Source organism: Crocodylus porosus, unplaced genomic scaffold (assembly GCF_001723895.1).
Source record: "Crocodylus porosus isolate Cpor-Errol unplaced genomic scaffold, CroPor_comp1, whole genome shotgun sequence".
Taxonomy (NCBI): domain Eukaryota; kingdom Metazoa; phylum Chordata; order Crocodylia; family Crocodylidae; genus Crocodylus; species Crocodylus porosus.
In genome coordinates, this window is record NW_017728931.1 from 139,229,145 (window position 1) to 139,244,579 (window position 15,435).

The following is a 15,435-nucleotide window of genomic DNA, read 5'->3' on the forward strand; positions in this document are numbered from 1 at the left end:
CAGTTTTCTGATGTAGCTGCAACATTAATCTGAAAATATCAAAATAAATCTTTGCTTTAAAATGTATAGGGTATACCTTTTAAAAACAAAACTACAGCTATCTCTGAGTTGCAAAGAATGTGTATTAAAGTTATACCAAACAAAGATGTCTTTGCTGCTTTGGAGAAACCATGTCCTGGATGGGTACAGGTCCTCAAAGAGATGGACTGAGAGGGGGAATCCAGAGATGCTTGGCTCAAATTTATATTGGCTATAACAGTGCCTCTGGGTTGATTCTAAGCTCAGAGAGAGCGCACCAGACTGAAATCAAAGAAATTGTCAGCAGTTGCTCTAGCAGACTGCATAATCCAGAGTCTGAAAAAAAAATCTATTAAAGTTGCAAATAAAACTTGGCGTGAGCGGCTTCAGCATTGATAATTCTACAGGTTACTTAGTACAGGAAGCAGGCCTGGTTGTCTCAGCTCTAATGCAAAGGTCTGGCACTCGACTCTGATACCAAACAGCAACTTTCATAAATGGAGCAAAATCAGAGTTGCAAGGATGATGCAAGACCATCCCTCCAAATGGCATTTGGAGGAGGACTCCAGATGCCATCTCCTTCTGACAAAGCTTAAAACTTTGTACAGTTCCCAAACTGGGGCTTTTGGGGCAGTCATTTGGCATTGGGCCTGGCAGTAAAGTCTTGCTGCTGCCCTTGGTTGTGACCCCAGCACCAGCAGCCAAGGTTTTTGAGGCTCTGAATTGCATCTCAGCAAAAGAAATGGAGGTGGTGTTTGTATTGAAGTGACGACTACCACCAGCAGGGTCATATCACCATATGAGGAAGAATATAACCTCCTTATTCTCAGGGGCATCTAGTAGAGGTTTAAATCTCCTAGCCTCAGAGTGCTTCTCTGAGGAGGAGCTGGTAGGCTATCTATTCTGAGCAAGGGGTCAGGTCAAATGTATCCCATAGCCTGTTCATGAGTATTACTGATGCAGCATGGCCGAGGAAATGCAACTTAGAGCGGGGCCTACCTACAACAAGAGGAGGTCCTGTTTCTCCAGCACAGGGTGCCTTGGGGTCCTTTCAGGGGTGCTGCAGTATGCCACACAGTGTTAGCTTCTAGATGGCTCACACCCGAGTTTACAATATCTAGTACTATTTTTCATCCATATTTGGCATTCCTGCAGCAGATAGACTGGATGTGCCTGGTTAAGTACCATGGACAGAGGCTGCCTAGAGAAGTCCGGGAAAGCCTTTAGACAGAACAAGAAGACATCAAGCAGGAAAACTTATCATAGAGAAAGTTCTTGGTATGAACAACCTAACACAGCCTGCTCCCCTGCAGGTTATAGTTCTGAAAGGCCTCTACTACTTGAAGTATCTAACGTCATGTCATTTCATTTAGTTACCTTAGTCTACCTCATGGTCTATGTACAGTTGTGTTTCCTCAAAGAAACCTGTGCCTGCTTCAGACTTCAGCGTTTTCATCTTGAAACTCATAGGATCAAATTATTCAGTTTGATTAGTTTATTTTTGGCTATAACTAGCCTTCCCAAAGGCCAGGCCGTTTGATACCCTGTGTTTTTTACATCAGCAGCTGGCCAGCATACCTCTCCCTCCCAAACATCAAGGTTTGTTTCATTTAGAGTTCAAACAGTATGCTAATCCAGTTTCTGAGAACTGCAAATAGCAATGTGGAGTAATCAACTGACTTTCATTAATCAGCGTACTGTATATTGGAACGGAGTGCCACAGGAGCTGTTTGCAACTGCTATCTTATTCCACTCCTGAGGGTCACCTACATTGGTTTCCATACTGACATGTAATGGGGTCATTAATTGTAACTCTTCAGTAACTGATTGTTCGAGGGGGTGACAGCTTGATCCACCTTTCATTGACATCAAGAAGTGAGTGAACAAAGAGGGGTTTTTGGCCTTTGCCCTTCAGACCCCTGGATGGGAGCCCAGGGTATATTATCTACGTGTAGGGACTAATAGACTTTCGTTGTCCAAAGCATTTCAAACTTCTGTTTGAAGCACTTTTGCACCTCTGTTTGAATTCAAACTGCTTATAACCAGTGAGTAGGTAACCATGCTGTATTTTCTTCTCCAGGGCTCTGTATCTACTGGCACTCAAAAACCTCTATGAGGTTTCTATGGCCCCCTTTACACATGCAGGTAAAGGTGTGATGAGATCTAGTGTGTGATCCACGCAGTCGTGCCTCCTGCTCTACCACACATGCATAGCAGGGGGCACAATTGTGGGAGTGTGCATTAAATCCCATTCTGCCTTATTGCTGGTGCATCAGGGAGCCTGATTGCAGGCTCCCTCTGCACCAGCAAGAAGCAAGCTTCCACAGCTGGGAGCCCTATGTACCCCAGTTGAGGGTCTTCCAGCTGCAGTGGCACCCCATGCACCTCTGGGGTTGCAGGACTGCAGCTGAGAAGATCTCCCAGACTTGGGGGTGCATGAAACCTCTGGGGCTAGAGGATCACTGCTGCAGTGATCTCCTCACCTGAGAGTTGCAAGAAAACCCCTGGGGCTGGAGGATTGCTGCAGGGGCCATTCCCTTGCCTCGGGTACATGAGGCATCCCTGAGCCCTAGGGATCATGGCAGCCACCATCCTCAGGAGTGCAGAAAACCTGGACCCTGGGGATTACGGCTGCCATAGTCCCTAGGGCTCAGGGGTTTTACACTGGGGATCTTGTACCCCTGTGGCTGGGAGCCCCGTTGGGGAGACCCTGCTACATGTGCATCTTACAGCTTAATAGCTATGAGCTATAAATACAAAGTTAAACCTTGAAAACGTGTACTATCTTTATAGCTGAGTGGAGCTTGTTATTGTGTGATAGCTACTTTGCACATATAGCTGGTCTCCAAGTAATTGCACAGTTAACCAGTTAATTGCACAATACCTGTAACGTGTAGGGGGGGTGGTCTACAAATAAGAGCCTGGATATAATCTTCAAGGTGTGTTTTTTGTTTTTTTGTTTTATTCTCTGAAAACCAGCTCTATGTAAACGCAATGTCTTGGGGGCTTGGTGGATCACAGACTCGACTTGAGTCAGAAACTTCGTTCCATTGCAGAAAAGATGAATGCAGCTTGGGGCTGTATCGTCTGGAGTATGAGGTGTGAAACATGGGAGGTGATCATTCCACTCTAATCTGCACTGGTCAGGCATAATTTAGAGATTTTGAGAGAATAAAGTTTTAGAAAAGGTGATTAAGAGGGATAAAACAGCAATCTTTAAATGCAGGGCAGCCATAAAAAAGAAGGAAAAGACCGAGGTTTTGTTGTCTTTTGTAGCAGGGAGACACAAACCTCTTCCTTGGGTCTCTTGAGTATATTTTAACAACTACCTCTTGTCCTTGCAATGACATGGTGTTGGCAGTGCCCTCCTCCTCCTGCTTTAGCTGTGGAAAGTTGCATTGTTCTTGATGTTTTGGGGCTTTGTGTGTAGTAGTTGTGCAGGAAAGTGTGTTCAATTTAAGAATAAATTAGACAGGCACTTGTCCAGGATGGTTTAGACAGGGATAACTCTGCCTTGAACGGGGGGTTGGACTAGATGTGACCCCCTGCACCGGAACTCCATACCTCACCTGAAAGTAGAGCCACGTTTTCTTTCTTGGGCTTTGCCACCAGTAAGATTTTGCACATGGAAACACTCCGGGTCAGATTTTCTGTCCTGGTTGTGTATCCTTCAAACTGTCTGGGAGGCTCAGAGGGGATTTAAATTGGCTGGAATAGGTTATCTGCAGCAAATTCTCAATCAGGGTGAAACCATTGGTCTTGACTCTGATGTTAACTGGTTTCTCGCCACATATAGAGGAGGGGAAAAGCTGGGAGAAGGAAAGCAATGCAAGCATTTTATCCATATTTGCCCTACCTATCCTCTAAATTAGAACAGCTACATTCTTCCTTTAGGCTGAGTGTTTCTTGATGCAAGAGAGCACCTAATATGGGATCAGTCACTATTCTTACACATGAAGTCCTGCTCAAAAAGTTCAGAGATGGATCCCAACGAAGCACTTGTGCTCAGTGTAAGGGTTTAGTATATTTATGTGATATTTACTTTATTTTTTTAATCAGGCCTCAAGCATCTTTCAGAAGCTCATTTCCCTTTAATTTGTGATTTAAATTTCATTACCATAAATACTTTTATTGCATGTGCTGCATTTGTTGGTAATGGAGGTTTTGTACTTTCCATAGGAAGTGTTTTAGTTTTTATACATACAAGTAGCTTCCATAAATCCTTTGCCTTATTAAGGATTATGAAAACATTTGACCAGCATCTTCAAAGTTAGATTTTCATGGTTGAAATATTACTCTTCCGAGTTACTTTAACTTAATTCCACTACTGTCTTCTGTTTTGATTGTTTTCAGAAACTTGCTCAGTATGTCAAAGCTGAAACTTTTGCTTCCCAAATTGTGTTGGAATTGCTGTTTTAGGATCCCAGAATGTGTTTCTCTGTAAAAAGTTGAATATAAGCTTGTGTTTGGAAAAAAAAGTATACCACTTTACCTACAGTTCCTGAAGAGGCTTGATTGTATCGGTACCACTTGTGTATATAGTCTAGATTTGAATCTTTAGTTCTGTAGTTACCGGCTTCACTTCCTACCATCTGTTAAAATGCTAATTGTAGCTGTAGCCTTTCTGCAGTCTTGAGGGATTTCCTCTATTTTGAATATTCTGTCAAAAGGCAGTTGATTTACACTTGAGAATTATAAAATGAATGTAATCTGTTTTTAATTATTATTCTAGGTATCCTGGAATTTTGCCATGCCCTTAATGCCTTTGTTCTTTAGTTCTGCCAATCAGCTTTGTATTTTCTTTGAAGACAGGCCATTTTGTAAAAGCAGATATTTTTTTCTCCCCCTGTACACAGTAAAATACTTTTAGATTCAAGTCTAGGCTGAAGGTAAAACTTGGGTGTTGTGCAACAACATTTAAAAACAGGAGTAAGTCCAAGTATTCTATTAATCAGGGATGGCAGTCTTCTGTTGTTTTTTGTGATCAGGGTTTGTTTATATTACTACAAAATTAAGTAATCGTGACTGCTTTTAATCAAGAGAAAAATCTTAAATAATCTTAAGCAAAAAATACCTTGAAATTTTTCTTCAGCTAACCTGTAAGTCAGGGCTCTAAAACTTACAGCCTGTGGGCCAGACTTGGTCTGCAGAGACCTGCTACTTGGTCCCCAGTGCTGCCCCTAGGTCTGATCTAGACTCCCACGGGGCCCAGTCTGTGCCCATAGTGTGGGGCTGATCTGCTGGTTGAATCTAGCATACAGGCCCCCTTCCCCTCCTGCTCCCCCAGCATACCTGATCCAGTAACCACTCCAGCCAGTCTGGGACCCACGTGTGCCATATGGAGCAGATGCTGGGGAGCTGGGCTGGGTGCCACATGTGGTGCAGGGTCAGGTCTGCTGGGGGGAGCAGAAGGGGGAAAAGGATGGGGTCCATTGACCCAGTCCAGCCAGTGGACTAGTCCTACACCATTCATCCAGCCCAAGGGACCAGATGACTTTGACACTCCTGTTCTCACTCCGTTTCACTGATTGACCTCATCTTGCTAAAATCAAAAAAAAAAAAAAAAAAAAGCCCTACACATTTCAGGTGTGTGAACAATGATGTGTCTATCATACATCATTGCGCTATAATACTGTCTGCCCACCGTGAATAATGGATATCGGTGCACTGATGAATGCTATTCCTGCTGTTCTTGTTTGGGACGGCCCTATTGAGGAAACACAAGTCTGGGGGAATGAGCTGAATTGCGTTCCAACGTCCAGGGCCAATTTTCCCTCCCCTGCAAGGCAGAAAATAATAGGGCTGCACAGATGACTAGAAACTGGTCAGTAAAATTTTTTTAGTAAAAATCCACATACCAGAAACAGCTCAAATGGACTTTCATGGCAGCTGATGAAACGTAGGCCTAGAAAAAATGTGGGTCTCTGAGCTGACAGCTGCTGTGGGCAGGCATGTCCTATTCCTTTCATAAACTGATCAAACTCCCTCTTAAAAGCAGTTAGCGGCAGAAGGAGCAAAAAGCTGATTTGAGGGCTGCTCAGAACCGTGCTGCTTTGATGGTTGGAAACCTTTTGATTTCCAGCCTAAACTGACTCTCTCAGAGACTTTATACCTGTTTTTATTTTTGTGTCAGTTCCATCTTTTGGCTTCAGTATCTTCCCTGTCCTGAGGTCCTGGCAAATGTTTAATTAAAGCGGTGAAGGAATCTGAACCATGGTTCTAACAATTATGCTCCCTGCCGTGTGACACGTGCATTGCAGGAGCTGCAGTTGTGGGGTTGGGAATATCACCACATTGCTGGTGCACAGGGAGCCCACAATCATGATCCCAGGCTCTCCCTGTACCGCATTGCTCCTGGCCTGTGGCTGGGAGTGCCGGTCGTCTGATCAAGGCTTCCAGCTGTGGGAGCACGTCAGAGCCAAGGGCTACATGTGCTTCCACAGCTGGGAGCCCTGATCAGCTGACTAGGCTCCCACCCGTGGGAGCACATGCAAGCCTTTGGGGCTGGCCACATGTTCAGCTTATGGCATGATGGGAAATGGCCACAAAGTTATTACAGAAAAAACGTGTAACAATTTGTGGCTTATTCCCTCTTTTATCACTCCATTCATTGAATCAACATGTGGCTAGGTTACTACTAAAGACATGATTTAATTGGGTAGTCAAATCTGAAGTATAACATCTAACAGGATCCTGACTGTCGCCCTCTCTGGCGTAAAAGGATAAAGGAAAGGCAAAGGGTGAGGTTGGGGGGACACTAGACCAGGGGTGTCGTCTCTTCTGGCCCCACAGGATGCATGAGTGGCATGGGGCTAGCCTGCGGGCCACAGCAGGCTCACAGACCACAGCATGCATGATGCGGTGGTCTGCAACCCATGGTGCTTGTCGCAGCCCCCTGGCTGCACTCCACCACATGCAGCGCCAGCCCCAGCTGGTCAAGGCCCAGTGCTGCATGCGGCATCTAGGTCCCAGACTGGCTGAAGCATGTGCCACATGGGGCACAGTCTGGATGAGGGGGCACCACATGCACATGCTTGGGCCTGACTGTACCATATGCGGTGCCTTTTCCAGCTGGTCCAGGATCCCTGCCGTGGGCGCGTGCCATACCCCATGTGGGTCTGATCAGACCCAGGGGCAGCCCTGGAGGCCACCTGGCAGGGCTCTGCAGGCTGGATCTGGCCAGGTGGCCACATGTTTGACACCCCTGGACTAGACTAATCAAAGAATTGCAGCCACTTGCACTGCGCACTCTGAAAGTGTTTATAGGAAGAATCTGAATAGTACGTGAAAATCCTAAAACCGAGCTAGGCGTTTTACATGTGGCTTGTGTTTACAGCTTGAGACTAGTGTATGAGGTTTCTGGAAACCAGTTTTTACAGAGAACAGGACATTCCATAAGTTATAATTACTTTATGAAAACAAACCAGCTTGTAAAATGTTTTTCTTTGTATTGTTTCATAGCAATATACAGTGGTTGTTAGCCCAGGGCTTCTCTCCCAATTGAAGATCAAGCCTGTGTTTGCAATGCCTTAGTTGTTTGGATGGAAAGACTTTGCAAAATGCAAGTTTTGAGATTTCTCCTGCCAAACAACTTGGTTGAGCGCCAGGAACCTTTACCAGCCTTTGTAAAGTGACCCGAAAAAAGAAAAATGAGACAATCAGTAAACAAAGATCACGTGCTAGTTACAAACACATTTTGAAAAGTTGGTTGCCTAGAGAAACAGGAAATGAGAATTATGCAACAAACAATTAAGGGTGCCAAAAGGCTAAGTTGATGACGCTCTTTCGGGGAATTACGATGAAACCTGCCGGAATCTTCAGTATTTCAACATGTTCCTCTTCACCTTCAGGCTTAGAGCTGACTTGATTATTTTTGCTACAGCTTTCTGATGGTACAAAAAGGGCAGCTGCTTCAAAATATCCTTACCATGGGGGAAATAGCATTAGGCTGTGAATGACGGGATCTTGAGTTCAAATCTTTTCTTTCTCCTGTTTTTTTAGCTCTCATAGTTGAGAGGGAACTTTTGGAATTGGAGTCCTCATTTTACAGGTAAAGTGACAAAATCACTTGTCACTTCTGGGATTCCCTCCTGGCAGAACCGAGTTTTATCCGCTTACATTTCCAAGGTAGTACACTTCCAGTGGGAAGACCGCTGCACCAATGCCAGCAGTCTGTCTGCAGCTGACATGACCAGCATTGAGGCAAAGGTCGTGAAACATCAGCTCCACTGGACTGGCCACTGTGCTCAGATGACTGACACTGGTCTCCCGAAGCAAGTCCTCTTTTCTCAATTCAGTCATGGTAAGAGGGCCTGCAGAAGGCAGGCCACCCTGAAAGCATACCTTAAGAAGGGTGGCATCAGCCTTACAAACTGGGAAGTGCTGGCTGGTAACAGGCCTCAATGGCGCTGCGCCATACGTCAAGCTACAGGCTACTTCGAAGAGAACCATCTTGCTCAGGAAGCCATGAAACAGCAGAGGAGGAAAGAAGGCATACAATGTCCTGGTCAACAGCTGGAACGTGGGGTGGAATCGGGGTGATTCCAAGGGAAAAGAGACCAAATCATCTACAGACGAAGCCCAGAAGGGAGGGACCCCAAGATTCGGATCAACGCCAGGAAAGGGCAGATCTGTTTGGTGCTTGCTCAGTGAGTTAAAGGAACAGGCCTCTTTGCAGGTCTGAAATTCAAATAGACTTCACAGACATTAGATGCTAGGGGCTGGAAGGGACCTTGTGAGATCGAGTCCAGCCCCCCTGCCATAGGCAGGAAGCCTGCTGGGGTCAAATGATCCCAGCAAGATAAATACCCAAACACCTTTTGAATGAATCCAGGATGAAATCTGGAGATGAAAAGGATCCTGATGGGGGCAGTGAAAAATCGACTAGTTTGCCCTTAATGGTCAGACAATTGACCCTCCAAGTGCCTTTTGGAAAGGGCTGAGGATTACTGTGCTGGCCTAGGGAAGATGTGGAGCTGGAAGTGATGGTTGGGGGCAGGGGTGGGGAGTATCGAAGAGAGCAATAGCCAGATTGGCAATGCAGCTAATAAAAGAACTGTGCCTGTTTTAGCTAGAAGAAATGGGGATCAGACAGATAGAGATTTTTGTTTTGTAGGCCAAGAAGACTGGTTAGCGGAATGAAAGAAATGGAATTACTGTTGTAGATCAGGACATTGGATATTACAGGGGTATTAGTAACATGGCAGAATAGCAGCCATGTTTGGAATAAAGCCATTGAAAGATATGTACTATTTGGGAAAATTAAATAAAAGTAAAGGTGTTAGGGTTGTATAATTACACTGTTGTGGTACGATAAAGAAATAACAGTGTAACTTAAACTGGTTTGGAATAAAATCACTCTGAAGAACAATTGTGAAAAGATTATTATTAGAGTACATCTACAGGTCTGCTACAGCCCCTGCCGTGGTCTGATTTAGGTATGGATACAGATCTGTAGTGCTATGGAGAAATATTGCCAGGAGTTGTCATAGCGGGAGACTTTTTAGCTTCACAGATACAGGTTGGAAAACAAATGTACTAATAATAGTAGGGCCCAGGTAGTCTTGGATGTGACAGCTGACAGATCTTTTCACCAAACAGTAACTAAGTGAACAGAAGGTGATGCTATTTTAGACCTCGTTTTGGGTAAGTAATGAGGAAGCTGTAGAAGAGCTCTCGATTTGACTGGTTTGGGGCTCTTTTCAGTTTTAAGTTAAAGGACAAATAACATTGCCCTTCTCAAAAAAGGGTAACATTACCCTTCATTACCCTTAATAACCCAAATAACATTACCCAAATAATATTACCCTTCTCAAAAAAGGGTTTGTTGCGGGTAGGCCTTGCCTGACCAATCTCATTTCCTTCTATGACCAAGTGATGCATCACCTGGACAAAAGGGAAGAGGTTGATATCATCTATTTTTTAAAAGCCTTTGACCTGGTGTCCCATGATGTCCTTGTGAAAAAATTGGGCAATCGAACAAAACTCTGGCTTGCATCTACTGATGCATCTTGAGCAAGACCCAGGATGTCATCCTCCCACTGTACTCAGCCTTGGTGAGACCACAGCTGGAGTACTGCATCCAGTTCTGGGCTTCACAATTTAGGAAGGACATGGAGAAGTTTGAAAGAGTCCAGAGGAGAGCCATGCGTATGATCGGAGGGCAAGAGAACAGGCTTTATGAAGAGAGGCTGTGAGCCATAGGACTTCAGCCTGGAGAAGCGCAGCCTCAGGGGTGACCTAGTGGCAGCCTATAAGTCCACCAGGAGTGTGCATCAGGATCTGGGGGAATGCCTGTTCACCAGAGCACCCCAGGGGATAACAAGGTCCAGTGGTCACAAACTCCTGCAAGACTGTTTTAGGCTGGGCATAAGGAAAAACTTTTTTACTGTCTGAGCTCCGAAGGTCTGGAACAAATTCCCCCCAGAGGTGGTACAAGCACCTACGGGACACTTTGAAGAAACATGTGGATGCTTATCTTGCTGGGATCCTTTGACCTGAGCTGACTTCCTGCTCCTTGGGCAAGTGGCTGGACCCGATATTCTTACGAGGTCCCTTCCAGCCCTAATGTCTCTGAAACCTATGGAGGAAAAAAAAAAATCTAGAAATGAATGGAACTAACTAGTGGCAAGCTAGGGATAGATCCACTGAACTTTGTGTCGCCCATGGTCAAACAAGTTAGTTGAAGTTAAATGGAGCCTGGGGGCTTTAATATGGAAACGGCTACAATCTCCAAACACTATCCAGAATTTACATTTGAAGCAAGGGAGCAAACCACATAGGGGAAAGGTTCCCGACCTTACTGCATAAACATTCTCCTTGCTGGGAGAGGGCAAGCAAGGGCAAAAGCTGGTTTTCAACAACAACTGCGGTGTTTTAGAGGTCAAACTATGGGGAAACCAATGAACAGCTCTACTTAAGTTAGTCCTTGCAAAAGAAAGTAAAAGAAATGGTAGAAGCCAACGAGGTGAAAAGAAGTAGGAACAAAATGGGACTAAAATCCAATATGGTGGCAGCAAACTTAAAATTGATCTAGGTTTAGACTCAAAGCTAGTAGAGTGCCCCCAGTCTTCAGTAGGGGAAATGTTAATTAAGAGTAGAAAGGTAGGTCTGTTAATGGGGAGCAGGTGTATGGAGGAGGCTATCACATCCAGGGTCAAAACAGACCTGAGTTCAATTTAGTGAGTGGAGGAGGGCCATCTAAATCCTGTTCCTGAATATTTGGAAGAACACATATGGGAGATGAATATTGGGGGTTTTAAATCAATTAACATTTGTTTTTATTTAGGGAAGGAAGGGGAGTGAGGGATGTGATCCAGGCTGCTACAGACCCAGTAGTATGATCTCAGAAGCTTGTAGGGCTTTGAGGTAGGCTGTACCAGACTAAACCAGGTATCTCTTTCTAAGAGAACTGGGGGCACTTTTACACATGCTCTGACACTTTCTGAGTAAGGCATTTTGGAGCAAGTCCACCGGAGCGTTGCATGCTGCACTGTCTCATGTATTTGGTGTCCCTATGTTTCAAAATGGCAGCAGGGGCTCCTGAACTAAAGCTGGTTGAACAAGCTTTAGTTAAAGCACGCCCCGCTGCCATTTTGAAACACGGGACACTGAATACATAAGACGCTTTGGGCATTTTAATTGGAGCGGCTCTCAACAGTCACTCTAAAATGTCTGTTTGCCCCCGTGGAGCACAGACACCCTGGGGTATTAAGAGCAGAGAAGTGCAATTAGATTTAATCTACCTAAACTTCTCTAAAAAATATGTGCAATAGTATTCACCTGGGGAGTTAAGATGGAGATTAGTAGAGGAATTGTGAAGTGGATAAGGAACTGGTGGTTGGTTGTGTTGAAAAGGGGCTGATGTGCAGTAGCTCCCCTAAAAGCATCTTCCTTCCCAGCTCCAAACCGCTGCAGGAAGCATAACCGGCAGACCCAAACCCCAGTCCTAATCTAGGAAAGCACGAGACCTTTTTTAATTTACTTCCTCTTTATTTCTTTTTACCCTTTGTAAAATTTATTTTCATTTTAGCTTTCAGTGGTTCACTTCATTTCACTGCCGTTCCCCAACCCCCATTTTTTTTTCTAACTCCCTCCTATTTCATTACCTGCCCCCATCCCATTAACTGTCTGCCTCCTGGCTTCATGCTTTTGTTTCACCACCTCACACTTCCCTTTCCCCCACCTCCACGCACACCTTGGGCAGGGAGAAAAGCCTGTCATGGCTCACCAGCCCTGTAGTGGTAGCTCCTGGGCAGGCCCCGCTCACCTGCCCTCTAGTGCCAAGTTACAGCTGTGAACGTCGGGGACAGTGAGAGACGGTTTTTAGCCTCAAGGTGCGACTGCTCCAACCTCGAGCCAGCAGTAAGACTGATCAACATTTGTGCAGCTCAAAGTGTGATGTGTAACAAGGCCAAAGGTTGGAAGGCATCAATGCAAGAGGATCTGTGTGTTTGTTGTTTTGGGGTGTTTTTTTTACAGTATTGAGGATTGTTCTTGTGGGTTAGAGTAATAAAAAAGTGCAATTCAGTAGTGTAGAGTACGAGATGATGAAACTGAGGCTTAATAACAAGAATTTCTGTTAAGTCGGAGCCCATCACTTGGCAGCAACAAGAAGAGATTTGCATGCATGATTTGGTCCCAGGTTGACTTTGAGTTTCCAGTTCTATGACAAATAGGATTGTGGCTCTAGGATCTCATCGGGCAAGATATTCCCTGTAAAGACAGGCTGGAGTTATGTGCCTGGCACAAGGGAAGGCCTCTGGTCATCTATAATCGGGAAATACAAATGCATGCTGAACTGGGGCAAAGGCAGGCGACCTACAAAGAGGCTCTGTATTCCCCAGCTGGTGTTTTAGGAGAAGAGACTAAAAGTTTGTTTCCTTTAGCCTGGGAAATGGAGGGGAAGAGCAGCTGCGAGTGCCCGCTGCGGATATGTCGGGACCTAGGTTCCAGTCTATGTGCATCTGGAGAAGAACGGACTTCCTCCTCGTGTTTGTGTCACGGGTGGCAAGTCATATAACAGCTTTCTAGCGGTGGCTGTTAGTTACTGTCCCCAGTGTGTTTAGTACTGCGTGCTATCTTCAGGGACTAAAACATGTTTGCTTTTTAACAGGCAGATGTTAAACTAGAGGACACTGTTAATATGTTTACAATTTATAATCTGAAAACATCCCCTTTATATCTTTGCTTCGTGCTTTTCTAGATTTCTGGCTTCTGGTTCGCAGTTATTCATACAGTGTGTGGCTTTTGTCTCTTAATGTCAAGCGTATTCTTATTTATAGTTACCAACCAAATCAATTAATTGGAAGTTTTATATAAAAATGTGATTGTCGCCAACGTTGTGCTGTGCTGGATGCCGACATACCTAATACTAGTATGCATTGCAGCCAGGCTGCTGCTGAATGCTTCAAATCCATTTAATATTGCACTGATTTAGACTGATAAACTACTGGTACCAAAGCAGGTTTTAAGTTATGGTGACTTGCAAAAGGGAGGTGAGTTGTATAGACTGAACATCATTCTAAGTATGTGCATGGTGTTGTATAGGCACAGGGTCTTCTAAACTGCAAGGCTGGCATTTATTTGGCAGGAATTGCTTAATTTTACCCTATACAAAATGTGGGTATTCACTGGTCTTGCTCATTTTGGTACTTCAAGATTTTCTTATTTCGAAATGTGAACCTATCTTCCTTGGTTTGATCGTTCTGGCTTGTGCCAAATACAGCAGAAATCTTTCATTTGAAGGGAAGGAATCTCATACTTGTTCATACATGTATCACTCATCTATGGTTGCTACTAATTAGTTTACATTTTATCAGTCCACTTACTGGATGCAGAGATCTGCAGTGAGACTGCAAATTTATTTCTTTGGTACCAAGTATGTGCATGGTGTTGTATAGGGTAAAAATAAGCAATTCCTGCCAAATAAATGCCAGCCTTGCAGTTTAGAAGACCCTGTGCCTTGCAAGCACTGTTTTCAGGTTCCTTGTATATACACGTTCATATGCTACCTTAACTTTTTTCTTTCTTTTGCATCATCCTTTGTATTCTTAGAACGCAACGTTTTTATTTTTTCTTGCTAGTTCCAATGACGGGTTTTACTCAGCGAGCTACAATTGATCCAGAACTGAATGAAATCCATGTGTTGTCTGGGCTCAGTAAGGACAAGGAGAAACGGGAAGAGAATGTTAGGAACTCTTTCTGGATTTATGATATTGTGAGGAACAGTTGGTGAGTACATTAAAGTCCTCTATGAAAGTGTGGTGTAGCTGTCAGTCAATAGGGAAGCTATTCCATTGTGTTTTTATAGGATACACATTTGTTGTCTGCACTTAAGTACTTTGGAGAATTTTATCTTGCATTTGACAAATACTTTAATTAACTATTTATCTACTGAACAAAGGTGATAACCAAGTCTATGAAACAAACACACATATGGCATAAGTTCTGGAAGTGCCTTCTGGGAGTGTGGATGGACAGGCTCAGTCTGTACAGTTTGAGATTGGGGCCTAAGTATCTTTAAGAGCTTTCTCTTGAACAGCTAGAAGGTTTTCCTATCAGTGCTAGCAATGAAGGTTAGATATGTAGGACAGAAGCAATTTATGGGGAAGTGAAATGATTGATCCCCTTCCCAGCACACAATATAAGTTTGTGTTTTTTAAAATGACCTCCCTCATCCATACAACACTGGCACTGCTTGCTCTGTCTGTAGTTAATGATTATCAGTGGCAGATTATTTGACTATTACCCTGTATTTCAGGTCTTGTGTTTATAAGAATGATCAAGCAGCAAAAGATAACCCAAGTAAAAGCCTCCAGGAAGAGGAGCCCTGCCCAAGGTTTGCCCATCAGCTGGTATACGATGAGCTGCACAAGGTATGGATGTTAACTTCTGTGCTAGATTTCAGTCCTGTAATGGTTCCGGCTAAGTCTGAAGGTCTACTTAAAAAAGAAAAAAAATCTGATCCTATGTTTCTGAGATAAAACAGAGGCTGATGTTATGAGGTAGTGCAATATGCACGGCTTCATCTAGAAAGGATTCTGTTGCTAAAGACAGTGAATAAACTTGTATGTTAAATTGATTTATCGTGAAGCAGCTTGATATCTTGTTCCTTTAATAGGCATTATAGATCTAAGGTAGGTGGCAAAAGTGGAGCTGATGGGCAGAAATGAAGCAGACAGTATTGCTGTGAGGTTGGCTCATCGCCATTCTTAAAAGCAAAGCCTGAAGAGACTAAGGCCTTGCAGGCAGTGCTCTGTCTTGATCTACTTGGATTATAGAGGATAGTGCATACTGGTTTTTCAGAGCAATTGCTTATTAAAAAAATGTGGGTGGTTTCAGTCCCTTTCTTGTAACATACCTATCCTGTGGCCATTGTGGTCCTTAGCTAAACAACTTTAAGAACCTTAATTTGGG

At 44.1% G+C, this 15,435-nt stretch overlaps 1 protein-coding gene across 1 annotated transcript in view; it reads left to right on the forward strand.

The window, feature by feature from the left end:
• Positions 1-15,435, forward strand: part of MKLN1 (muskelin 1) — a 103,167-nt gene that overhangs the window by 62,668 nt on the left and 25,064 nt on the right. Inside the window, exons 9-10 of the mRNA XM_019543763.1 lie at positions 14,103-14,250; positions 14,780-14,894. Of these exons, the coding sequence (XP_019399308.1) occupies positions 14,103-14,250; positions 14,780-14,894 (263 nt within the window). The remainder of the gene's footprint in view (positions 1-14,102; positions 14,251-14,779; positions 14,895-15,435) is intronic.